Source organism: Sander lucioperca, chromosome 21 (assembly GCF_008315115.2).
Source record: "Sander lucioperca isolate FBNREF2018 chromosome 21, SLUC_FBN_1.2, whole genome shotgun sequence".
In the NCBI taxonomy this organism is placed as follows: domain Eukaryota; kingdom Metazoa; phylum Chordata; class Actinopteri; order Perciformes; family Percidae; genus Sander; species Sander lucioperca.
The window spans coordinates 28822290-28845947 of NC_050193.1; the positions used below are offsets into that span (position 1 = coordinate 28822290).

General features: G+C 42.0%; 3 protein-coding genes across 6 annotated transcripts in view; 2 read left to right on the forward strand and 1 right to left on the reverse strand.

Moving 5' to 3' along the window:
* LOC116065533 (glutamate receptor ionotropic, NMDA 2B) overlaps nt 1-9512 on the reverse strand; it is a 165777-nt gene extending 156265 nt beyond the window's left edge. The window contains exon 1 of one of the 3 annotated variants that reach the window (XM_035996781.1): nt 5583-6632. The gene's annotated coding sequence lies outside the window, so the exon portion shown is untranslated. Of the gene's footprint in view, nt 1-3604; nt 4688-5582; nt 6633-9332 lie in introns of those variants that run through there. The other 2 variants (XM_031321076.2, XM_035996780.1) reach the window with 2 other exon arrangements.
* Nucleotides 9513-10812: 1300 nt separating this feature from the next.
* Nucleotides 10813-14011, forward strand: fmc1 (formation of mitochondrial complex V assembly factor 1 homolog). 2 transcript variants are annotated; one of them, XM_031321081.2, is made up of 2 exons: nt 10813-11061; nt 13380-14011. In XM_031321081.2, exons 1-2 carry the CDS (start codon nt 10933-10935, stop codon nt 13581-13583), a joined length of 333 nt encoding a protein of 110 aa, XP_031176941.1. In that variant the 5' UTR covers nt 10813-10932; the 3' UTR covers nt 13584-14011. The 2 variants fall into 2 exon arrangements, with proteins under 2 accessions (XP_031176941.1, XP_035852968.1); XM_035997075.1 differs by having other exon boundaries at nt 10820-11094.
* A 1832-nt stretch (nt 14012-15843) lies between these two features.
* Nucleotides 15844-23334, forward strand: LOC116065536 (heme-binding protein 1). Its single transcript, XM_031321079.2, has 4 exons — nt 15844-16443; nt 19492-19630; nt 21115-21295; nt 22059-23334. The coding sequence occupies exons 1-4, from the start codon at nt 16366-16368 to the stop codon at nt 22234-22236; spliced, it is 576 nt and encodes a 191-aa protein (XP_031176939.1). The 5' UTR covers nt 15844-16365; the 3' UTR covers nt 22237-23334.
* Nucleotides 23335-23658: the final 324 nt, after the last annotated feature.

Genomic DNA, 23658 nt, shown 5'->3' on the forward strand with positions numbered 1-23658 from the left:
TGTGTATGTGTATGTGTGTGTGTGTGTGTGTGTGTGTGTGTGTGTGTGTGTGTGTGTGTGTGTGTGTGTGTGTGTGTGTGTGCGTGTGCGTGTGCGTGTGCGTGTGCGTGTGTTCCCGATTTAGGCAGCCTTTGGGGACACATTTCAGACTAGAAGATTAGTTAATTGGGGATGGCTTGTCCAATTGGGAAACAAAAGCTGTGTCCCCAGGCACCCAGATAGCTCAGTTGGTAGAGCGGGTGCCCATATATAGAGGTTCACTCCTTGATGCAGCGGGCGTGGGTTTGAATCCGACCTGCGGTCCTTTGCCGCATGTCATTCCCCCTCTCTCTCTCCCCTTTCTTCAGCTGTCCTATCAATTAAAGGCCTAAAATGCCCAAAAAATAATCTTAAAAAAAAATCCCCAATTGGGAAAAGGCAGATCTTTTGGGGCAGTGGTTAAGGTTAGGGTTAGGGTTAGGGTTAGTCTCCACAAACGTAAGTCTATGTAATGTCCCCAAAAGTGACCTAAGTAAACGTGTGCGCGTGCAAGTGTGTGTGCAGGGGATAAAACAGTCTAATTTGAGGAGAATCCAGGCCATTAATAATACATTTCCCTTCCAAATGTACTGTAGTACTAAATTGTCTCTGCCTTCATCCCCGACAACCGCCCAAATACAGTATGTACTAGATCAGAAGAATAATTAATAGCTTCTATTAATCCAGATTATACATAACTCATACACCGTGCACATACTCCCCCTGTGAGTCCATATGAGTGTCTACTCTAAATTAAAAGGGGAGAGTGTGGGCCATACTTTTAGGTAAATTAATGATTAATTGAAACATGTCGATGAATAATAGACCAGTCTCTGCGGGGTAACAGATTGTACTTTTCATATTTAATAGATTGATGGGCCCTCACACAAACTCACATAACATGTACACAATCACAGCGACACGTAATCAGACTGCTCGCGTGTACATGCGCCGCTTCGGTCGACGCACGAAACAAACGGTGTGAACATACAGCAGACTAAAACATCAAAGAAGGCCTACGCTGCTCACTCGCTTCGACTAATCCCACAAAAGGGGCCTAAATGTTGCTTTTTCTGTGCACTCTGTGTACTGCCATCACTTCTCATGGACAGTGTCTGCGTCGATACAAGTCCTGTTAATCAGCTCCAATGAATTATTGAATAGCCTTTTTATATCAGATCATGACCCATATTCCGCTCGCTCGGAGTGAATACGCTGCCAATAAAAATCGAGACGTACTTTTTAAGCCGCCCCACATAGGCGTCCCTGCTCGCTCTCTAACGGTTGAACAGGATTTAGACACACACACACACACACACACACACACACACACACACACACACACACACACACACACACACACACACACACACACACACACACACACTGCAGAAAAGTTCCGAGCTTTAGATAGATAGAGCTCCGATTGGCTCATTTCACAAGATGATGGACGAGGTCGTCATGCAGCGTCGCACAGATGTGAATCCGAGGTGTTAAGTTTTAACTCCTAATTCACTCTTACAAGCTTAAATCGCCTTAACATGTTTTAGGTTTTCTGACGCACGTGCTGCTGCGCCGCTTTGGAGCACGGCGATTCCTAGACAACAGCAGAGCGGAAGTAACTTGAAGATAAGATATCTAATAAGAGTGTTATCGCTGGTTTCATTGAGGCCGATGCAGCGCTCAGAGCCAGACGCAGGAGTTGTATTGTCGTCTCATTAGGTAGCACATGGGGAGGAGAGACAGAGAGAGAATCAGTAAGAAGAGGAGGCAGGATTATGAATCTCCTTAGCCCCTGCTGTCTCCTCTCCTGGCCTGTTTATCAATGACGACTGCAAACACGGTGCCTATGAAATCTCTTAAGCTCTGTTTGGAGACTTTTGGCAGACTCCTTTTTTTTTTTTTTTTTTTTTTTTTTACGTAAGCTTCTGGCATCAAGCAGTTTTCCAACCGTAACAAATTGAGAGGAGGCTTGAAATATGTGCTTGTGCCCTGATCACCAAACACAACTGATTTGTTGTTCAGTACATGTTGGTGGCCATATTTACACAAATATTATTCATCTAGAACAAAGGTACACTTTAGTTCATTAACTGTGGTGTTACTTTCAGCAGGAACGTTAATTTAGCACAAAACATGATGCGACTTTCCAAAGGTTCATGATCCCGAATACAATCCAGAACCTGACAAAAAAAAGTGACGTGTCCAGCCGTGACCGCCAACAAATCGCCTCTACATTTGCACGTTAAGTGATGCTCAGCCATATCCATCTTCCAAACTGTTCACTTGGACAGCGATTGCTCACTCTACACCCAGCTACGAAACAATCGGTTACAACTTAAATCAGCATCCTTTGCATAATCAAATCAGCTCTATCAATTGCAGTTTTCCAGCTAAGTGGAACATAACGTCCACATCGCCGTCCATTTTGTCCACGTTGTCAAGAATATTACAGCAAAAAGCAAGTTTAACCTGTTCGTGACTGTGTTTGTGATTGTTACAGTAAAAAAGACAGCAGTGAGTCAGAGTCAGATGTGTCAGAGGCAGAGTTTTCACCCGAGACCATTTCCATTTTGGCTGTCCATTTTGGCTGTCCATTTTGCAGCGTGACAGCTTTGACACACTACCTGGGCTTAAGTGCTCATCTGTAGATAGGCTACAGGGGTCACACGTGTGCCAAGAGCACCGAGCAGAATGGGTAATGGTCCCGGGTTAGGAGAGCAGGTCTCAGGTGGGATGCACACACACACACACGCTGTACAAATCCAAACTGCTGTCAGCCAAATTATGGGAAAATTAATCAGAGAAAAGGGGTCAATCGTCGATGCACCTATGATGGATAGATGGACAAAGTGTCTGCATATGTGTGTGTGTGTGTGTGTGTGTGTGTGTGTGTGTGAGCGAGAGAGAGAGAAAGAGAGAGTGGGTGTGAAATGCATTTTGCTGCAGACAGACTCAACATTTCCTTCCAACACAGTCTAATAGGAGATTTACTGTCATTATCCCGCTGTGAAGCACTTTGTTTCTTTGAAATAACAGCAGATAAAAATAATTGCATTGAGAAAAGGGCAATGCACTCTGTCTCTGAATGTAGATTACTTTATTGATCTGCCTATATATTGCTCTCATGCTAGCGCACGCACATGCACACACTCCTCAGCTTTAAATAAGAGTGTGGAGCAGCACTGAACAGATGATTTGATAGGCAGAAGTGGCTGCTCCATCAGGTGGAGAGTGGCTAATAAATACAAAACCAAGGATGGAGTATGGAGAGTCATTTCAACATGTGAAGTTGTTTTTTTTTTAAACGTTATCAGATCCGAGTGTACGCATGTGTTTTTAGAATTTCGCATTAAATAAAGAGAATTAAAGGCTCATGGGGGGGAAAAACTAGAAAAGGGTACATTATGAAGTGTGAGGGAAATTACTGATCTCTGATAATCTGCCAAATTTCAATTCTACACACACACACACACACACACACACACAGTTAATAACAAAAAATATTAAGATGTCTACATCAATTAATCATCACCCAAAACATGCAATAGCAATAGGATGTGTGGATTCAAAGCACCGTACTCACCTATTTAACCCTTAACATTAAGAAATATTAAATCTAATGGATTTTGTAGGCTGGAGAAATTGTAAGAATCATGGCTATAAGATCATTTTATAGACAACGATGGTGCTTGAGTCTTTAATCCGCGTTAGTGAAATCCCATTATGTTCAATAGCTGAAAAAGAAATATTGAAATCAGCTTCAGTCCATTACAAAAAAAAGAATAAAAAAAAAAAAAAAAAAAAGGAGTCCTGAATTGAGGACAGTTTTAATAATTGTTAATTTTTTTTCATTTGGAATCAAATCCAGGATTTAAAGGGGTAATTCCACAGGAAAACAGCTATATCCAGAGTGCCTTTATCATGGTGACGGTTGCTCAAAAGTCCCACTTCCCATTATGTTCACGTAATGAAGAGGAGAGGCGTTAAATCTCCTTCAGGAAAAAAAAAAGTGGAAATATATATTTATTTTTTTTAAAGACAAAAAAAAAAAAAAAAAAAAAAAAAGAGATGGACAAGGAAATGAGTTATGTGGTTTGATTCACTTTGCTATGCATCCGTCTATTGCTGTGCCTGTCTTTTGCTCACACACCACACAGTCACACACACACCAAAAGATTCACTTACTTTGCAGTCAACTTCCTAATTTTTTTGTCTTCGATATGCAAAAGATTTTTCAATAATCTGCCACTTGTATTACAATAAATGGAAGTAGCCGAGGTGAAGAATTGCAAAATTACGTCACCAAAATGCTAAATGAATAGCAACTCTTCTCTGATGCAAGCAAATCAATGACGTCAAAGTGGTAGGACATGACATTTGTTGAGACGGCAAATAAAAAATAAGAACAACAGATAAATTAATAAGTGGATCAAATCAGAGGGGGTGAGAGGGTGGAAGTGATGGAGAGAGAGAAAAAGATGCGGGGGGGAAAAAAGGGTGATTAAAAATAGATTAAAGCTTGAAGCAAAGTGAGTGAAAAAAGTGAAAATTATGGTGGAGGAAAAAAAGGGGAAATAATCCTCTGGATGATAGAGCCAGTATTTTCTCTAGTCCATTCTCTTTGAGTGCTTGTGTGTGTCTGTCTGCCAGAATGAGAGTCAGTTCAGAAAAAGACAGACAGAGAGAGAGAGAGAAAGAGAAAGAGAGAGAGAGAGAGAGAGAGAGAGAGAGAGAGAGAGAGAGAGAGGAAAACAGGGCAGAGAAAAAGGAGGTAGAGGAGTGTATAAACACAGATGACACCCCGACAGAACGGACGAGCGCTGGCTTTACAAATGCGCTTTAGAAACAACAGCGTGCTGTTGCTCGTGAATTAGGCCTTTTCCTCAGTTTCACCTTCACCTGATAAACATGAAGCGGGGAAACTTAAACGCACCTCGCTTTAATAACAATGTGCATTTCCTCTGCAGGACCAATGTGGAATTTCCCAATGTGCATGACAGCAAATTAAAAAGGACATGTGAGGAGGACGGGGTGTGTGTGTGTGTGTGTGTGTGTGTGTGTGTGTGTGTGTGTGTGTGAGAGACGGGGGGGGAATTCAGACGTTTTAATGGAAGAACAGACTTTTTGTGCAACAACATAAAAATGAGGCAGTCAAAATGTGGTTCCGTGATGACGACTGGAGAAAGGTGCTTGCTTGATGAGTCACTGTGGTCTTGGTTTGAGGAGAACAAAAAAGAAAAGACCGAGTCAGGAAACACTGATTAAAGTATGCAAGGAGAGAGTGACGTGAGGATGACGTGGCATGAGGCAAGAATCAGCTGAGAGCCATGGTTAAACCAAAGCTGTAGTAGGCCAGTGTGTGTGTGTGCGTGCGTGTGCGTGTGTGTGTGTGTGTGTGTGTGTGTGTGTGTGTGTGTGTGTGTGTGTGTGTGTGTGTGTGTGCGTGTGTGTGTGTGTGTGTGCGTGTTGCTTAATATATGTGCACCCCACACAAAACACCTTGCATACACAGAAAAGGTACAAAGACTTTGAGACAGACACTAAACACTAAATTGACCTACCTATGGTTAGAATTAAGAATCGCCCAAAAAAGATGCATAGGATGGTAGGAGGAAAAAAAGAGAAGGGGGGGGGGGGAATAGGAAAAGGTACAAAAGTGAAAAAAAGGCGTAAATAGAAAATACAAGCAAGCCAATTAAAAGAGTTGGGGTTTTTTTTTTTTTAAAGTAAGGAAATTAAAACACTGGTGGAATCAAAAAAGTAGCCAAAGTTACGGGTGGACAGTGAGCGGAGTGGTGTGGTGGAGAGGAGGAGAAGGGAGGCGGTAGGGGAGGAGGAGGGAGGCGGTAGGGGAGGAGGGAGCGTGGGTTGCACAGGGATAGAAAGGGCTGCAAGTGATAGCGATGGAGAGGGAAGGAGGAATGAACGAAGGGCACAAAAAGAGAATAAGGGGGCAAAAAATAAAATCCCCCTCCTCTTTCTCTTTTTCTCTGTCTCTCTGCCTCTCTCTCTCTCTCCCTCCTTGTTTGGCTCATAAATAGAAGAAATTGTTGACCAGGTAAATGGCGAAATAGATGAGAAGACAGAGGACCGAGAGAGCAAGCAAATGAAAAGGTAAAGCACCTCCCAGTAGCGCGATGAGAAAAAAAAAGAACAAAAAACGAAAGATAAAAGCAAATACTCCAGTGGCCTCCGTTGTCTCCAGACTATGTGTGGAAGGGGGGATTGGCTATTGCCAGTTTTTCCCCTTCCCCGGCTGCCTTCTGCTTTCTTCTGTCTCTCCTCCCAAAAAAGACTTCCCATCCAGATGACAAAAAAAAAAAAAGCAGGCACAGATGTCCTTTCCTCTCTCTCAACTCTGGTCTGATATGACGTGCCACTCACACAGGTTAGACATTGTTGCAGCAGCAACGCACAGTCTCACCAATATTGCTCAGTGGGAGAAAAAAAAGGCATTGGGGGCTGCTGCTAGTCAAGCACTGCCTGCCTCACGAGGCGGGATACTGAGCTGGAATTGCTCTGTCTCCCCTCTCCCGCCCATCCCTGTGAAAAAAGATAGCAGGAAGGGAGGTGTGCCCACTCGCTGCATTAGTATTCATTGAAAGAGTGTGAGCGAGAGAGAGAGAAAGAGAGAGAGAGAGAGAGAGAGAGAGAGAGAGAGAGAGAGAGAGAGAGAGAGATGAAGAGGAGGGGGAGAGGGGTGCCTTTCAACAAATATCCAGGAATCAAACCGGTGTGTGAAACTGATAAGAGACTGGCTCCCCCTAGAGTCAATCATCAATACACACACAAATAACTGGAAACACTGGGACTATATGGACCAACCAGTCTGATGACCTGTGACCTGCATTCAGTGCAACACCTCAAATTTTAACCTCATCGGCAAAGATTAAATCGATTAGCTGTCAACTAATAAATCAATCGCCTTTTTGATAATTTTGATATTTTGATAAACAATGAATCGGTTTAGAGTAAAGTACTCTGATTCCAGCTTCTTAAACCTATATTGTGTAATTTTTTGAGTTGATTCTTAGCAAAAAAAAAAAAACTTTGTTCTTTCACAAATATGTACTCATTCATGTGTAATTACTTCCACCAACTAATCAAAGTTATTTTCACCCTCTTACACCTATTGGCACCGTGACGAATGCCAGGGGGAGATTACTCTCCAGGGAAGCGAAAAAGAGAATTAAAACGACAACGTGACAGGTAAAGCAACAAGACCAAAGTTAATATTGGAGCGGCTAGAACAGCTGCATGTAAAATGATGGAGATACTAAGAGCTAATTTCAGGTTCAGCCACAGTAGGAGTTAAAACGCGCTCGAAATGGGAGGGGCTAGAAAGTAATATTCAGTTGGTTGTCATATACAATTTCACTTCACTTTCGCTAGATGGGAGAAATTCTTACACAATGTACCTTTAAATGTGAATATTTTCGGTTTCTTCTCTCCTCTGTGACAGTAAACTGAATATCTTTTGAGTTGTGGACAAACCAAGACATTTGAGGACGTCATCTTGGGCTATGGGAAACACTGATCCACATTTATCACCATTTTCTGACATTTTATAGACCAAACACACAACTAATCGATTAATCGAGAAAATAATCGACAAATGAATCGACTATGAAAATAATCGTCAGTTGCCGGCCTTAAATTCACTGCTTCATTCTGCGGTGTCACTCCAACAGCATCACGTTATTGGAATCCACTTACAGAATAATTCAATGTTCATTTTAATGAGTCAAATGTAAAGCTTTGTCTCTCTCCAACAACAGTGGTTATCATCTCTGTGTGACGGAGCAGCTGTACCCTCTTCGTGCGCAACAATCAGACAAAGCATTAAAAAGCATTTTGGTTCTTCTGTGGCACTGTGAAAAACAGACTGATCCTTTCTTCTGCATTTTGCCCTGAGCTAAACTCCGTGTTGCTATGGTGACAGATGACCGTTCTCAAGTGTCCAAATCAAAGCTAGTAGCACACAAAGATAGGTGGTCAAAAGCTCCTTTTAAAAAGATTTCAAAAGACTGCAGTGGAGCTCCACACTAAGTTCTGTCTACCCTGTTTCTGCAATCAGGAATGTCATGGACCAAATGACCATATGTAAGGAAATATATAACATTTCATTTGGCATGCCCACAAAGACAAGACACTGCCTTGCGTACACGAGGCGTAATCGAGGCTTATACTCAAAAGAGAGTGAGGTCAACCACTCTTTTGTTTTATGGTCTTCTGGGCCCAGTTTCTTTTTTAAAGTAATCCAGTGGGATTTCGGATCACTGATTGGATCAAATCTTGGAAATGGATTTTTCAAAAGCAAAAGAGGGATTCCGAAACTAAGATCAGACCATGTAATCCGATCTTACATTTGATCTGGATCAAACCTGCCCTTTGGGTTTTTCAAAATTTTGAACTCGGTTTGGGATCTACTTGATAAAAAAAAAACAGGATTATCCTGATCCCATCAGAAGGGTGGATTCAGTGGTGATTTTTCGTACCAAATAAAATCAGAGAGTGGTTTTTTTTTAGTGAATAATCACAAAATCAATGTTTACTGATGATATATACATTTCTTCATATTTGAAGCATGTGTGAAGCATGTCACATCTAATGAGATATGGTAAACAAATAAAAAAAAACAAATACATTATAACAAAATAAAGAATGTAAAATATTTCTGTTTATTACAGTTTTTCTGTTTCTTAAAATTGAAAACAAACTATGGCTATTTGAGGCCACCAGTATTGTGCCTACCTGTTGTTCTTTGCTGAGCCAGTAGGCTACACTGTTGGTTCCATTTAAGGCTCTGTTAAACAGGATTTGGTAATCCTGAAATTTGGTATTTGGATCACAATGATCCAATCCAATGTTCCTTTAAAAAGATGGCATAAAAGTAAGATGGATCCGGTGATCCTGAATAGCAAAACATAGGATTTCCAAATCTGTATCAATTTGATCCAGATTAATTTTTAATTAAAGAAGTTGCTTTCAATGTATTCCCACAGCTAAGACTTCAGTGCATGTATAGTTTAGTTCTATCTATGTTAAAGTTGTTATTTATAGTGAAGGTAGGAAAGAGACAGATGGAGACAAAGAGATGCTGACACATCCTGTAAGAAAATATAATTACAGTCCCATCTGTCTCCTCTGCTGACCCGTTTATCAGACAGTAATTACTTAACTTAATCAAACTCAAGCCCAATTGTCTTTACAATGACAGGTGGCGTGTGTAAGGATGAGTGAAGAGCGCAACATTTTCAGGCAAGTTCTGTTCAGTATTTGAATCATGCATAAGCACATTAAGAAATGACCTTACAATGAAGTTGAAGGTGGAATCCATGTGAATGAGACTTCCAATGTGAACGAGGATAAACAGTTGTTGCAGCTTTCGCCTCTCTTGGCCGATCTTGCATTGACCCACCAACACAGGCTGCGCTATGGTTCCCTGACCCGTCCAAAAGTCTCTGCTTTCCCAAAGTCTCATCTGTGAACCTGAATTTGAAAATACAATTAACAGCCAATGGATAAAGAGCAATTACTGGACAATTGTGGTGACAAATATCAAGTTGGCATTATTTGTTACACTGTATTTATCCAGGGAAGTTGATGCACTTACATGTTCTTTACTAATAACATACTTTTGCACCTGTGAGTGGACTCTCAGTACAGCCACTGGCATCTGCTTTACTGTTCCAGCAGTTTTACAGAAGTTCAAGGAAGATGGAAAACGCCAGTTGTTTCCTTCTAGCAGCATTTTCATTAGATGTTTGCAATGCATGCTTCTACCCTGGGCTCCTACAACCAGGGACCGTTTACTAGGGTTGGGTACCGAAACCTGGTTCCACTATGGAACCGGTTCCAACGCAACCGGTAGGAATCAGACCGGATTAGAACGCAAATTTCGGTTCCTCATTTCGGTTCCACTTAATGTGTCGACTGAAATATTTTCCCTCTGTAGCTCCGAAACGGACGTAAAAATTGACACTTTCTCTGTAGTCTACTGTTAGCTAGCTACCGTAAATGTAGGCTACTTTTAAAATGCCAAATTTTCCCTGTGGGCTCACCAAAATGGACGTAAAAGCATATTAACCATTAACTGCACGTCATCGCTAGTAACCACATTATCTTTGATGGCATTTTTCAGTTTTTCAAGAATCGGTTTAGGAATCGGAATCGTTTTAAAAATACCGGTTCGGCATCGGAATCGTAAAAATCCAAACGATACCCAACCCTATCGTTTACACACTACATTAACCCGAACTCTTACACAGAGAAAAATGCGTGCACACAAAAGAGTAGAACGATAGAACGCTATCATGCCATTATGCTGGATATTTACAAATTCAGAATGTCCTTGTTTTTGGTATACGTGCAGTTTAGTGTCCCAAATTCCCCATACAATGTCCTTAATTAATTACGAACCTGCTAAACCACCTGTGCTACCCTAACCCTAACCCTAACCCTAACCTTAACCCTAACCGTAACCTCAAATAAGACCCTCATCATTTGGGACACTCAGTTTTTGGAAAATAATTTGTGACACTAAACTGCACGTATAGTTTAGTGTCTGCCCTTGTTTTTTTTAGCCGTATGTTTATGTCTGTGTATGTACTTTGAGATTAACAAAAAGCCGGAGTCAAATTCCCTGTATGTGTTCACACTTACTTGGCCATTATAGCTGATTCTGATTAGCAGGCTGAGTCTGTGTACATTTTGAATTAAAAACACGTTACCTTAAACTGTTGCAGGGAAATGTTTGTTAGGAAGAAGCATCGCATGTGTCGTGAACTTGTTATTAGTGGGACATATCGCCGCCTTGTGGTCGATTTGCAGTAGTTTGATCGACTGTGCGGTGTTGGATTGAGCATGCCTGGTTTCATGCGCTGTACAGATTCATAACACCGTTCAGAGATGGCAGCGCTGTTACCACCCCTACGAGTCTGCCGAGGAATACTGAAAGAATTACGTGCCATGCAAGGACCCACGTACAAACTGTCACCGGCCTACAACTATGTTATGGACCAGTTTCGTAAGAATAAGGCGAGTTTACCACCAACTGCGTCTCAGCTAACGGTAGCTAAGTTAGCTTAACTACCATTACAAACTGCATGGGAAGTGAATAGCTAGCGTTAGCTAACCCGACATCCCTTGAATGATAACGTTTTGCTAGTGAAGTATAAATAATTTTCGCCCTTCAGCCTGTTTACAAACGTGGGAATAGGGAGAATACCCAGCATGACACTGGAGTGCTGTCGTTGCTAACTTTGTAATGTTTACAAGCAACAGTTAAACACAAGGTGACTGTGATGCAGAAGGACATGCTAATATTAGCTAGCAGCAAATGAGCCTAATGGTGCATTCAGGTGCTCCTCGGATGTTCCCCTTTCATCCATTTCCCGAGTTGGGAAGTCGTTCTCCCGACTTCGGTTTGATCATTTAAGTCGTAATGTGGGGTAAAACATGGATGTTACAAAGAAGATGTATTGTATTTTATTGCTCAGAGCGTGTAAACAGTAGTTGTTTCCAGTATGTATTTCCAGTTTGAAGATTTATATAAGTGATTTGATTTTCTCCCAGACTTGTTGCTGCACCATTGGGCATTCACGTGACCTTTTCCAGTGGGGAAGTAATTATTCCGACAGCACATGAACGCAGCCTTAGCACTCTCAATACATCCATGGTTGAGAGACGCAGGTGCTCCGTCTGATAATGAATTCACAAACTAAACATGTTCTTACATCCACCAGAGTGCAACATGATACAAAGGATCGAGTCATTAATTGTGTTAAAAAATCATCGTCGTTTATTGGCATCTGGGTTAATGTGAAATGAACAGTTTAAGAGCACCATTCACAAATGTGTTGTTAAGGTAGGATCAATAGATTTGAGGATATCAAGGAATTTATACTCATCTGCGGGGATAAATAAGATACTTGTAGCTATGTTTTTTTTTTTTTAAAAAGCGTATCTGTGACAAGTATTATATTTGTTTAGTAATTTAGCATTTCCAGTCAGGGGCACCCTAAATTTAACTATATATTTATTTTAATTAATATTTACAGTGGTGCTCATAAGTGTATGAACCCATGCTAAAGTTGACTAAAAAGAGGGATACAAAAATAATCTTTTGGAAATTGATCTTAATGCCTTAATTAAAATTTTTAAGGACACCAATTTTCTTTGTGAATGAATAATGTATCGTAAATAAATAAATGTTCTTCCTTAAAATACAGGGGCCATAATTATACATACCCCTATGTTAAATTCCCATAGAGGCAGGCAGATTTTTATTTTTAAAGGCCAGTTATTTCATGGATCCAGGATACTATGCATCCTGATAAAGTTCCCTTGGCCTTTGGAATTAAAATAGCCCCACATCATCACATACCCTTCACCATACCCCCACATCATCACATACCCTTCACCATACCCCCACATCATCACATACCCTTCACCATACCCCCACATCATCACATACCCTTCACCATACCCCCACATCATCACATACCCTTCACCATACCCCCACATCATCACATACCCTTCACCATACCCCCACATCATCACATACCCTTCACCATACCTCTACATCATCACATACCCTTCACCATACCTAGAGACTGGCATGGTTTTATTTCAGTTAGCCTAATAGCTGGTTTGATTTGCATTGAGAGATGATTTTATGGAAAGTAGCCCATGCCAATCTCCAATTTCCAAAAGATGATTTCTTTATTCCTCTTTTTAGTCAACTTCAGCATGGGTTCATAAACTTATGAGCACCACTGTATAACTTCTCTTATCTCCCATCATGTCCATGGGAGGGCTTGTGATTCTGTCTGTTTTCTCGAGCAATGAAGCAAATGAAGGGTCAAGGTTTTTACCATATAGGCTTAAAGCTTGTATTATTTATGCTCGGGAGAACATGGCTCACCAGGCTGGTCGAATGCATGTGCAGTCACTGAAGAGAAATAGCTGGGAGCACCTTGCCTGTCATTGTGTATTTGTCCCAGCTCTGGAGAATACCCTAAGGCATTGTAATCTATATGTGGAACTCTATAGGGACCAAATGCGTACTGTCCATGTATCTGTTACGGGTGATGAAGGAAAAACATTCAGGCAGAAAAGCCTGTCATAAAGGCACATTTGTTTATGTTTTATAGTCTGTTACTGGGATTATTGCTAACTCCATGTAGCCCACCGGCTAGACCTTAAGGCTTTTCTTCATAAATGTTAACTTGATTTCATTTTTCTCTATGGTGACTGATTTAGTAAACCAAGCAAAACTGTGCGTGTTGTCTAATTATGTTACGATCCGGTGCATCAGTTGATCGTCATACATTTTTTTGTTCTCCCTCTCACAGGTTACAGGACAAATGTACTGCCGTGCCCAGCAGGAGGCCCACCATGACTCCCACACATACCTGTGTTTGCTGGCATCTAACAGGACCCACCTGGCCCTGCACAAACTTTACCACGGCAAGGGAGATCGCAGCCGAGAAGAAGTGGCTGGCCTAGTGGGGCTCAGGTTGCCCACTCAGCCAGGAGGTAAAGGCTGGGAGAAGTGAGGGCATGGGAGCGTCCACTATTGGAAGAAAATCTTGACTCTCTTTGGAAATGACTTTTCTTTGGATGATTCATCTGGCCTCTTCCAATTCACCTCTTGAAAAGTAAACTGCAAAGGGATAAATGTTTAACTGGAGATTGTGCCATCATGGACTGCTTTGAGGGGACTCGACTTATTCCTGTTGTGTTCTACCAATGTTCGATATGAGGATAATCTGATCTGAGAGTATTAGAAGCAACTGTGAAAATATATGCTATGAAATTAAAAATCTGTTGTTTAGCTGTACCCCACAGCTTGTCCGCACCTGCTTTTGTTTGTGTTTTTGCAATTTTCCAAACCGTAAAAAAAGGCAAAAGCAACCTTTAAAATGGACTGTAAGTACATTTCAATTTTTAATCATCTGTCCCATTAAAATATGAGTCACCGTTACACGTTCTGAGTTATGTAAGAACTTGATCATCGCACATTATAACACAATAACAAACAAGCCACTGTGTCAACGAACTGGTAGTTTAATCCATGTCGTGCTGCATTTACATTCACCTAAAGAGACAGGAAAAAAGGAATAATCCCCAGACTTACTAATCAGATGTTGATCAACACGAATCCTTGAGAATATTTAACATACTGTATGTTGTTTGTTGAATGTGAAATAATGAAGTAACACGGGCTTTGTGAATTAATGTCTTTATCGTAACAGCAATTTGCACGGCTGTTTGTGGGATTCTTTAGAGTTTGTCCCATTAGACTTATCCACGGAGGCATACACTGCCTTCTGCCAGTTGTCTTCAACGTTGGGGTGGATAACAAACAGGAATAATAATAATAATAAGCAATAAACTAGCTTGATGATGCTCACATTGGAAAACCTTTGCTGAGACTTTGAGTCAACTCTGTGGGTATTTTCAATACTGTAGTTTGTAGTGTAGTTAAGCAAATAGGGTCTTTCAGTCTTTGATGGAAAAGTTTTAGAAATCTAGACCACCCTAGCTACAGCAAATGTAATTTGCAGCCAGGGTCGTCTAGCAACTCTCCGTTGGCTTGCGAGCTGGAAAAACCAAACTCTAGTCAGGCCAATCATATCGTGTATAGAGTCGGTGGGCGGGCTTAACGTAATCACGACGGTTACTGCGTGAATTCCCTGCTACCTGAAATCTTAGACGATGGCTGCTGCTGCTGGTGAACAGCGGTCTTTGGAATCGGCTTTGGCCGCGACTCTGGAAGACTTGGAGTTAAGCTTTTCTTTGAGAAAAGAACAAAGAATGTCACTGAAGTCATTCTTAAAAAAGGAAGATGTGTTTAATCTATCAACTAGCGTTGCTCTGGTTGGTTGTAGCGCTATCCTATTGCGTGCAGAGGGAATTTGAAAGACAACCATTTATCCCGCCCCTCAGATTGAGCCCTGCCAATGGTGAGTTCCCAGACCCGACATCTGGATGTGGGTCTGACTTGTCAGGCTATTAGAAATCAGGAACAGAGATTAGCAAGGAAACCCTCAACATGCCTCAAACACTGAAGAATTAACACAATTATAAGCTGCATCCTCAAAATGTAACAGTTGAATCCTGAGCTCTGTCACAGAGGCTACACATACACATTTTAATACATTGAATTACATAATGTAGGTGGTCCCAGTGGTTTTGTCCACCCTGTAGTACATTTGCAGGACGCTGCAGTGCCAGCTTGGACGAAATCCTGTCTCTTCCCTCTCTTGCTACCTTTTCCCTCTGTCCACAACTACCTCATACGTACCTCAGCTTATCTGGCCCAGTGTTATCCACCCCACACTTTTATTCAAATCTGCCCTTCCTGTTTTCTCTTACTCTCCAGTGGTGACTAACATTGCCTTCAGTGGGAATTTAAATAGACTAACCCTAGAGCAAAGCAACGCACAGTGACACACCGTGCAACCAATGCACTGCTGCCCCAAACTAACACACACACACACACACACTGAGCCCTGGAAAGAAAGTCCAATGCATACTGACACACCAACGGCTTGTGTCAAAATTTATATTGCACAAAAAGCAGGATGTAAATGTGCCTCTCCACTCCCTGCTGTTTTATGCATCCTGGAACAGACAGCCATGACAAACAGAATGAGAGAGAAGCCCTTACAAAAGCTGAGTGGCACTGAAGGTTACTTCATTTTTGGGGAGGGAGGGAGGGAGGGGGGGGATTTGAAGGAGGTGACTCCCTGTATACTATGATGCTGCATCTCATACCGGGGAATGAGTTATGCAAGTGATATTTTTAATGTCAGCACAAGCTGAACTCATCTGGGGTTAATAAGCCATGAACATTTAGCGCCATGCTGCCAGCTTGATGCCCCACTTTAAGTGAATTTAAACGTCTCTGAGTGAAAGGTGGTGATATATGTGAGCGTCAAGCTGGCAAGAGGAAAAAACAAAGAGCGGAGGAGGGCGGAGACACTCCACCCGTCAGAGTGAAGGCTGATTTGTTCATTCCTGGGTTCTGCAAAGGAGAGAGGAGTCAGCATCTGCAACTTCTGTCTCCGGAAGGAAAAGCATCTGTTGAGAGGTCTGTGCTCACTGCCACAAGGCGCGCACTCTTCTCTGGGGGAGAATTTAATTTGCGCTTCGGAGTATCTTGATATACTGTTACTGTTACCTCTTGTTTACCAAGGTTGGGGTTTTTTTTACGAGTTGGACGACCACACAAGGGAGCAGTCAGAGAGAAAATTATCACACAGACGAAAAGGGAGGACAAACAAGAAAGCAAAGGAGTGGAGAGAGGAGAGGTGACCTGGCCGAAGCAGGGACATGTTTGGGATGATCAAGAACTCGCTGTTCGGACCCACCGAGGAGACGGAATATAAAATGCTCAGCAGCGAGACGAAGGTAAGCAGCGCGCGGACACCTGTCAGATACATAGGCTACTCTTTTAGGCTTTTGCTCATTCTGTCATTCTGTCATTCTGATTGACCCTAAAGGTGCAAGGTCTCTCATCCTCTTTGCATCAATATTTTTGCAGCACTTATCACAAACTCATGGCAAATTGTGTTTAAAATGGCCACGGACTTTGCCGTGTTTATCACAACATCTGTAACCGGCGGACAGCCTGGCAGTTAATTGCTTGTGACCTATAAAGATGCCTGCTGAGCCGCAGCGTGGGGCAAAGAGACAAACCAGCCAGAGGTCCTCTGCCGATCAGCCAGGCAGGAATGAATACAGATGGTGATGCTGACTGCAACCTTAAAACAATAACACACACACACAATAAAGTCAGAAAGGTTTCAACCTGCTGTGGGTCACTGTTTTTTTCCATCATGACATTATAAATGCGCGCGCGTGTGTGTGTACCCATAGAGGCCTGGAAGAGGATGCAGTTTATACGTGTTTGTGGTTAACCCATGAGCTCAGATATAAAGTGTGTACACTGATACACTAACCATCGACAACCGACGTCACGGAAGAGGAAGGGCATATGCCCTTTCCATGCCAGCACCCGACCCCCCCACCCCCACCCCCACCTCCACCTCCACCTCCCCCCCTTGTCATGTTTTTGTATTTATTGTGTTTGCCCCGTATGAAATGTACACACACTTTGGATAGATTCTAGTAGAACTCAGTGATGTGTGTTGTTTACTGAGGCAACAGCCATTTCTAGGTTCTTCTCTCGTTGCCCTGTTGACCCAGAGTGCACTACTATAAATGTGCATGTAGCCATGTAATGTCACCGGTTGGCATGGGTTTCGAAATTGTCTTTGTGTGTTTATCTCTGAACAGCAAGCAACCTTTTGACAGGGACACAAAGGCGCACGGTCCAACTGACCAGACAGGGAATCAAATGACCCAGTGTCACATTTATTCACACACGCACACACGCACACACACACACGCACACACACACACACACACACTGGAAGGCATATCTGTCCTGACACTGCATACTATCAGCTTTTGTCCGAAGCTTAAAAAAAAGACAGCAGTATATGTATAAATAACTGTGCTTTAAGGATTTCAAACTTAAATACTCACATTTGGAAAGTGGACAAAGTGGATTATGATTTGTAATAGATCATTTATATTACTGACCCACATGTAGCATGATGTCAAAGATCACTACAGTAACCACGCTCCCTCTAAGTGTTCATTAAACAGTCTTGAAAGGCAGAGCTCAAAGCTCATCAAATCAAATCTGTGTCCCTGACTGACTTGTTTAAACAGCAGGTATTGAAATCAGAGCTTGCCACCTGATCTGTACAGCACCCGCCTGACTCTGACACCCTACACTCTTAATTAAAACTGACACAAAATACAGACGAGTTGGCAAAGCATACACACGTACCTATGCCCACACATTCACACCAGAATAACAGCAAAATATAGGTGGAGTTCAGTTAGACGTTTGCTGAGGAATGTAGACGATTATTTGAACAGAACAGAACATGAAATGGCAATGTAACAGTCACAGTGTTGATAATACCTTCTGTGCCCTCTCCTCAGGCACAGACTAATTAACACTGTATAAGCTAAGCACACACAACCACAGACACATGACAGACAAATTAATTGCACAGCTTAACATGAAGTCAGGCTCTGCTTTCTCTGTTTGGCACCAGTACACAATGTTAATGGTGGGCCCGCTGACAAGCCAGACAGAGCAGAACCCTTGTAATTACCATGCAGGAGCTGGGGCACCTGTCACAAGTTGGAGCTCCGTGATAACATAGTGTTATCTTGTATGTGCTGAGGAATGAATACGGCCGCATCGTCGGATTACAGGACCTCTGTAGTGAGTTAACTCTGCAGTGGGTTTTGAATAAAATATGTGGAAAATAACACATATAAAGACATTGGAAAACATTTTACAACATACAACCAAGAGTCAGAAATTCCTATACAAGACAGAATCATTTGCATGATATTTTGAGATTTGAGTTTTCCTTCCCTCAGGGAAGAAAAAAACATACTTAGGAAGCCCACGTAAGAATGAGCATATGCAGTGGAAATGATGCCCACAATGTATTTCCATTCCATCGTTTTGAAGACAAAAAAAGCATAATCTGCGAAACAATAAACTGTATATTTGACACCAGCTTCTTATAGATAGATTGTAAACACAAATCCCAAACAAACACGGAGCCATACACACATGTGTAATCACATTAGTGGAATGAGCAGCTGTATTTGTAACCTGCATCGCCGTCTGTGCAGCGGCCAGATTCCTTCAAGACCTATTAAAGTTATTGCTCATCAGCAGTTGAGTGGCCGTGCTCCACATTAGCCTCAGTTAATCATATTTAATTCAAAACTGTTGCATCATATTGATGCTGTGTGCCTGGCGGTGGGGAGAGAGTTGTGTGTGTGTGTGTGTGTGTGTGTGTGTGTGTGTGTGTGTGTGTGTGTGTGTGTGTGTGTGTGTGTGTGTGTGTGTGTGTGTGTGTGTTTGCCTGTGCGCTGTTATGTAACACATCTCTTGCCCATTATTATCTGTAGGCTGACTGAACCCTGCAGAGCAGAAGAATGAAACGAAATCAAATCAGTGTATCTGCATCTCATTATTTGGCTGCCCACATTGGTTTCACACACCCACATGTGTGCAGTCACACACACACACACACACAAACACACACACACACACACACACACACACACACACACACTGAACCCCTTCAAGTGTTAACCCCTGCCAGTTCAAGGCTTGCATCCTTGGGAGCAGATTGCCAACATCAGTGTGTCAGACGTGAATCATATTTGAGCCTAACCTCTCCCGTGCACCCATCCCCAGGAAGAGAACAGCTGTCTTTGTGTGTGATAAGTGTGCGTGGGTGGGTGTATGTGCATAAAAGCAATTTGTTTCTGCGTTTGTGCATGCCACAATGTGTAGCTGTGTTTGGCCTACTGATGCCTAAACCACCCCCTGATTTTTCTTTTCTTCCCCAGGATGGAGTTGGCTTTGAGGTGCGGCGGTATGATGGTGCCAAATACGCTGTTGTCTCCTCTGAGGGACGAAGCTTTGACCAAGTGACAGGGGAGCTGGTGAGGAAGCTGCTCATGTACATCGGCGGGAGCAATGAAGAAGGTAAACCATTTGGAATACAAAGCTAAGATACGTTCACTAACAGTGTAGGACCTATTGTAGCTCATGAACTGCCTCTGTTATCTTTCCCCATTCCTCTTTTAAGCTAAGTGCCATAGTGTCATAATGACATAGTGTCATTTAAATCACACATAAGAAAAGTACGAAGCAAGATTTATGATATGTCAAAGAAAGATAGCAGGCTACACACTGGTCTAATAATTGAAGGTACATCATTAAATAATTAAAATACAAGATTTTTCCATTCATCTTTCTAACATGAATAATTATGACTCTGTTGAGTAAATCGCCAATCCTGCAGTTTATAAAAGGATTAAAAAAATCTGTTTTCTGACTTTGTTCATGTAGTTCGTGTGGTTGTTTAGACTGAGTGCACAGTTGCAAAATGATATTCCTAGTTTTGTTCCTTACGTTAATTTAAACAGTGGCCAGTTTCAGGATGCTCTGAAGCTGAATTAAAGTGCTCATATTATGCTTTTTGGCTTTTCCCCTTTCCTTTATTGTGTTATATATCTTTTTGTGCACATACTAGGTTTACAAAGTGAAAAAGCCCAAAGTCCACCCCAAAGGGACTTACCATCTCCAACAGAAAACACTGTTCACAAACTGCTCCAAACAGCTCTATTGTAGTCCAGCCTTTACTTCAGAGACAAACGTGGTCACTTTGGAACACACGTTATAATGCTCGCCTAGCTGCTAGCATGGCACGCCCTCATACTCTGCTTCTGACTGGCTAGTAGTCCTTACCTAGGTACTGTCAGGGCACGCCCTCATACTCTGCTTCTGACTGGCTAGTAGTCCATACCTAGCTAGTGAGCATGTGCGACTCCCAACAAAGATGGAACAGAAGTGAGAGGTCTCACTCTGTAGCTAAAACAGAGAGCTCAACACACAGGGTGAAAAGAGGAGCTGCAGCAATGTGCAGTACAACAAATATATGGTGTTTTCTGAAAATTAAACCACATAAACCTATTCTGGTACAACCTCTAAATGCAATTAGGAACCTGAAAATGAGCATAATATGAGCACTTTGATGAACATCAAAGATGGGCTCAACATGTCTCCATTCTCATTTTGAATAAACAAATGATTATTACAGTATAGGATGGCTCACTTGAAATGGCTTAGCTTTATTGGAGGATCCATTTGAATATGACCAGGCACTAATGTCCTTTGTTTCCCCCGCTTTAGGTTAACAAACAAATATAACCTCAGCCAGCTAAAAGTGCAGTCTGAAAACTAGGACTCAGTGCAGAATCATCATTTAATTTGTTTGCTATTCATAGAGGTGCAAATTGCATGGCCTGTTGTTGGTATTTGCATGATATAACGTTCTCTACACAAAATCACACAAATCCTGACCTTTAGATTTGGGCAGTTTGCTTTCGGGAGGAAATTGGAGTTTCTCTCCGATACATTCATCCTTTTTATGAACTCACTTTCTGTCTCACACTTCATCCTCTAAGGTGAAGCCATGGGTACTACAGCTCCCATCATCATCACAGTGTACCCACGGAATGATGGTGTTCTGTCTCGCCGTTTGGTGGTCGCCATCCGCATCCCCACCAGCTACCAGCAGAACCCCCCGACTCCCACCGACAGTGCCATCAAAGTCGAGGAACGGCACGGCATGACTGTCTACGCTCTGTAAGTGTCAGATAAAAGACTTTAAGATATCTCTCCCATGTATAAGAGAGTATTATGGATGTTGATTTGAGATGACGTGGGTTCAAGTCTTTCCCTGAGTTTCCTATTGTCATTCTTTTGTCCAAATTTTGCACCCAAATGCACTAGCTATTTCATTTTTGGAGGCCTTAGTTTATATATTCAGTCTCCTGCAGGGCTTACATGGTAGAGCAGGTCCTGAGTCAGATTTACTTAGTCTCGCATTGCCAGACCTTCCTCCACAGCACTGCGGAAGAGGGTCTGGCGAGCAAAAAAACCTCGGGAAGGACCTTGTTTTGGTGGAACGTGTACGTTCAAAGAGTGTTTTAGTCGTGCAACAGAAAACTCCGATTGGACAGATAGTCTAGCTATCTGTCTGGATTTACCCTGCAGAGATCTGAGGAGCAGTGAACCATAGTCCTCAGAAATCCAAATTGGATCCAATCCAATCCAAATCAGTTTCAAATTACAACACAAAGAAAGCGTAAGGTACCAGACACCTGGCCGAAAAGGTTGAAATCCGGCGGAATTTTCCGGCGGCACCGGAGCAATCCCGGAAGTGGAACGTCATGGATATAGACTAGGTTTTCTTGACCTCACTGGTGCATGTTGTTTAAATTATAAGTGTGCATGTGTGCTTTTTGGGTCCCTGTTCATCGCACATCCAGTAAAAAGTCCACATAATTCCCCAAATTAAACTACTATTCTAATTTCCCCATTTCTTCTATTTTGTTGTTGTTCGCAGGCAGTTTGGAGGCTTCGCAGCGGAGACGGAGTACCGAGCAGAGGCCTTGCGTTTGACGCGTACCCTGGGTGAGACGGCCCCCTTTCAGCGCAAGCAGTACTTCTGCTGTAGCTACGACCCACCACTCAAGCCTTACGGACGCCGCAATGAGGTGTGGTTTCTACAGGAGGAGCCGTAGGAGCCATTCGATCAGATCTGAGTCAAATCTCATGACGAGTCCTTTATTCAAACTTATTTACCCCTTTCAGTACCGACAATCCTGTAGCTCTAACAGTTTTTGATTGGTAAGAGCAATATGGTGACTTGATAGACCTTTGAAACCCAAACGGACTGATAGAGATTACCCATGTTGCCTTTACCCATCTGATCTTCTGCTTGTCACAGGTGCAGCTGCTACACTCAAGTTAGGCGTTCAAGCAATGGGACAATTTAGAACTCAGTGCAGCATTTTCTCATTTCATTTTCCAATTTAAAGTTGTAGCTCTGAAACAACACACGATGAGAGTGATTAAAGGCTTCTTGACAAATATAGTGTTAAGAAGTAAAAGTAGTTCTTGGAGTCCCACGTAATACGTTTCATACAAGGTTCGCATCACTGCCATCACTGCACTGTGACGGAGTTCAGTTCTCTACGCCAAGGGAAAATAGATTCTAAAGAAATACCTTTAGATCAACTGGTATGCTACCGCCACTTGTTTACAGGTGTAAAACAGTAAGTTATCTAAGTAACTGAGTGAATAATCTAATATAATCTGTATTTAAATACAACTGAATTACATGTTTGTCCTAAACATTTGTCAATAAAGTCGCTGTAGAGCTCTCATCTCCTTAAAGAACACACATATGGCTTTGCACACGTTTTTATCTAGTTTACAATTTAGTGACGGCTATGGAGAAATGTATAAAATTAACATTAGTTACATTGTAGTAAAAAGCACACTTCCTTTTCCCGAGTAAGGAACTGGAAAGAAACAGGAGTTGAGCCATAAAGTAGAACTAGTCTTCATGAATTAATGGGTGGACCGCTGTGACTGGATTAGCTAGCTAGCTCTAAGTGTTGTTATAAACTCTGTGATAATATGTTGATCCAGGAAGCATGTGTGTATAGTGAATATTTTGTGTTTTACTGCATGACTATGCCATCTTTATTTATTCAGACTCTTGAAACTGTTATGCGTTACATCTGTACTGTGTGATTTCCAGTGCTGAGTGAATATAATGTTCAGGTTTCCTAGTGTTTCAGAACATAATAAATATATTATTCAGAAAGAGTGAACATAATTCTAGTTGGTAATTTCTTTGTCTGGGACAGTAAGTCTGATGACTTTTTCCACAGTGTTCATTTCTTGCTGTGACAAGCAAGTAAAAAGAAATGACTTCCATTGACCTCGCATAACGTGTAAAGAAATCTGAATTAGTCAACGTGGAGCCTTTCATTTGAAACATGATTACCATTACACTTTAATAGTGCAAAAGAAAGAAAGCAATATGCAGCTAATTAAGTAACTGAGAAAAGTAATGAAGGACGAAATGAAACACTGTGGTAAATGGGCTTAAAGGAGAATTCCGGTCGATTTCAACACGTAGCTCTGTTGTTTTT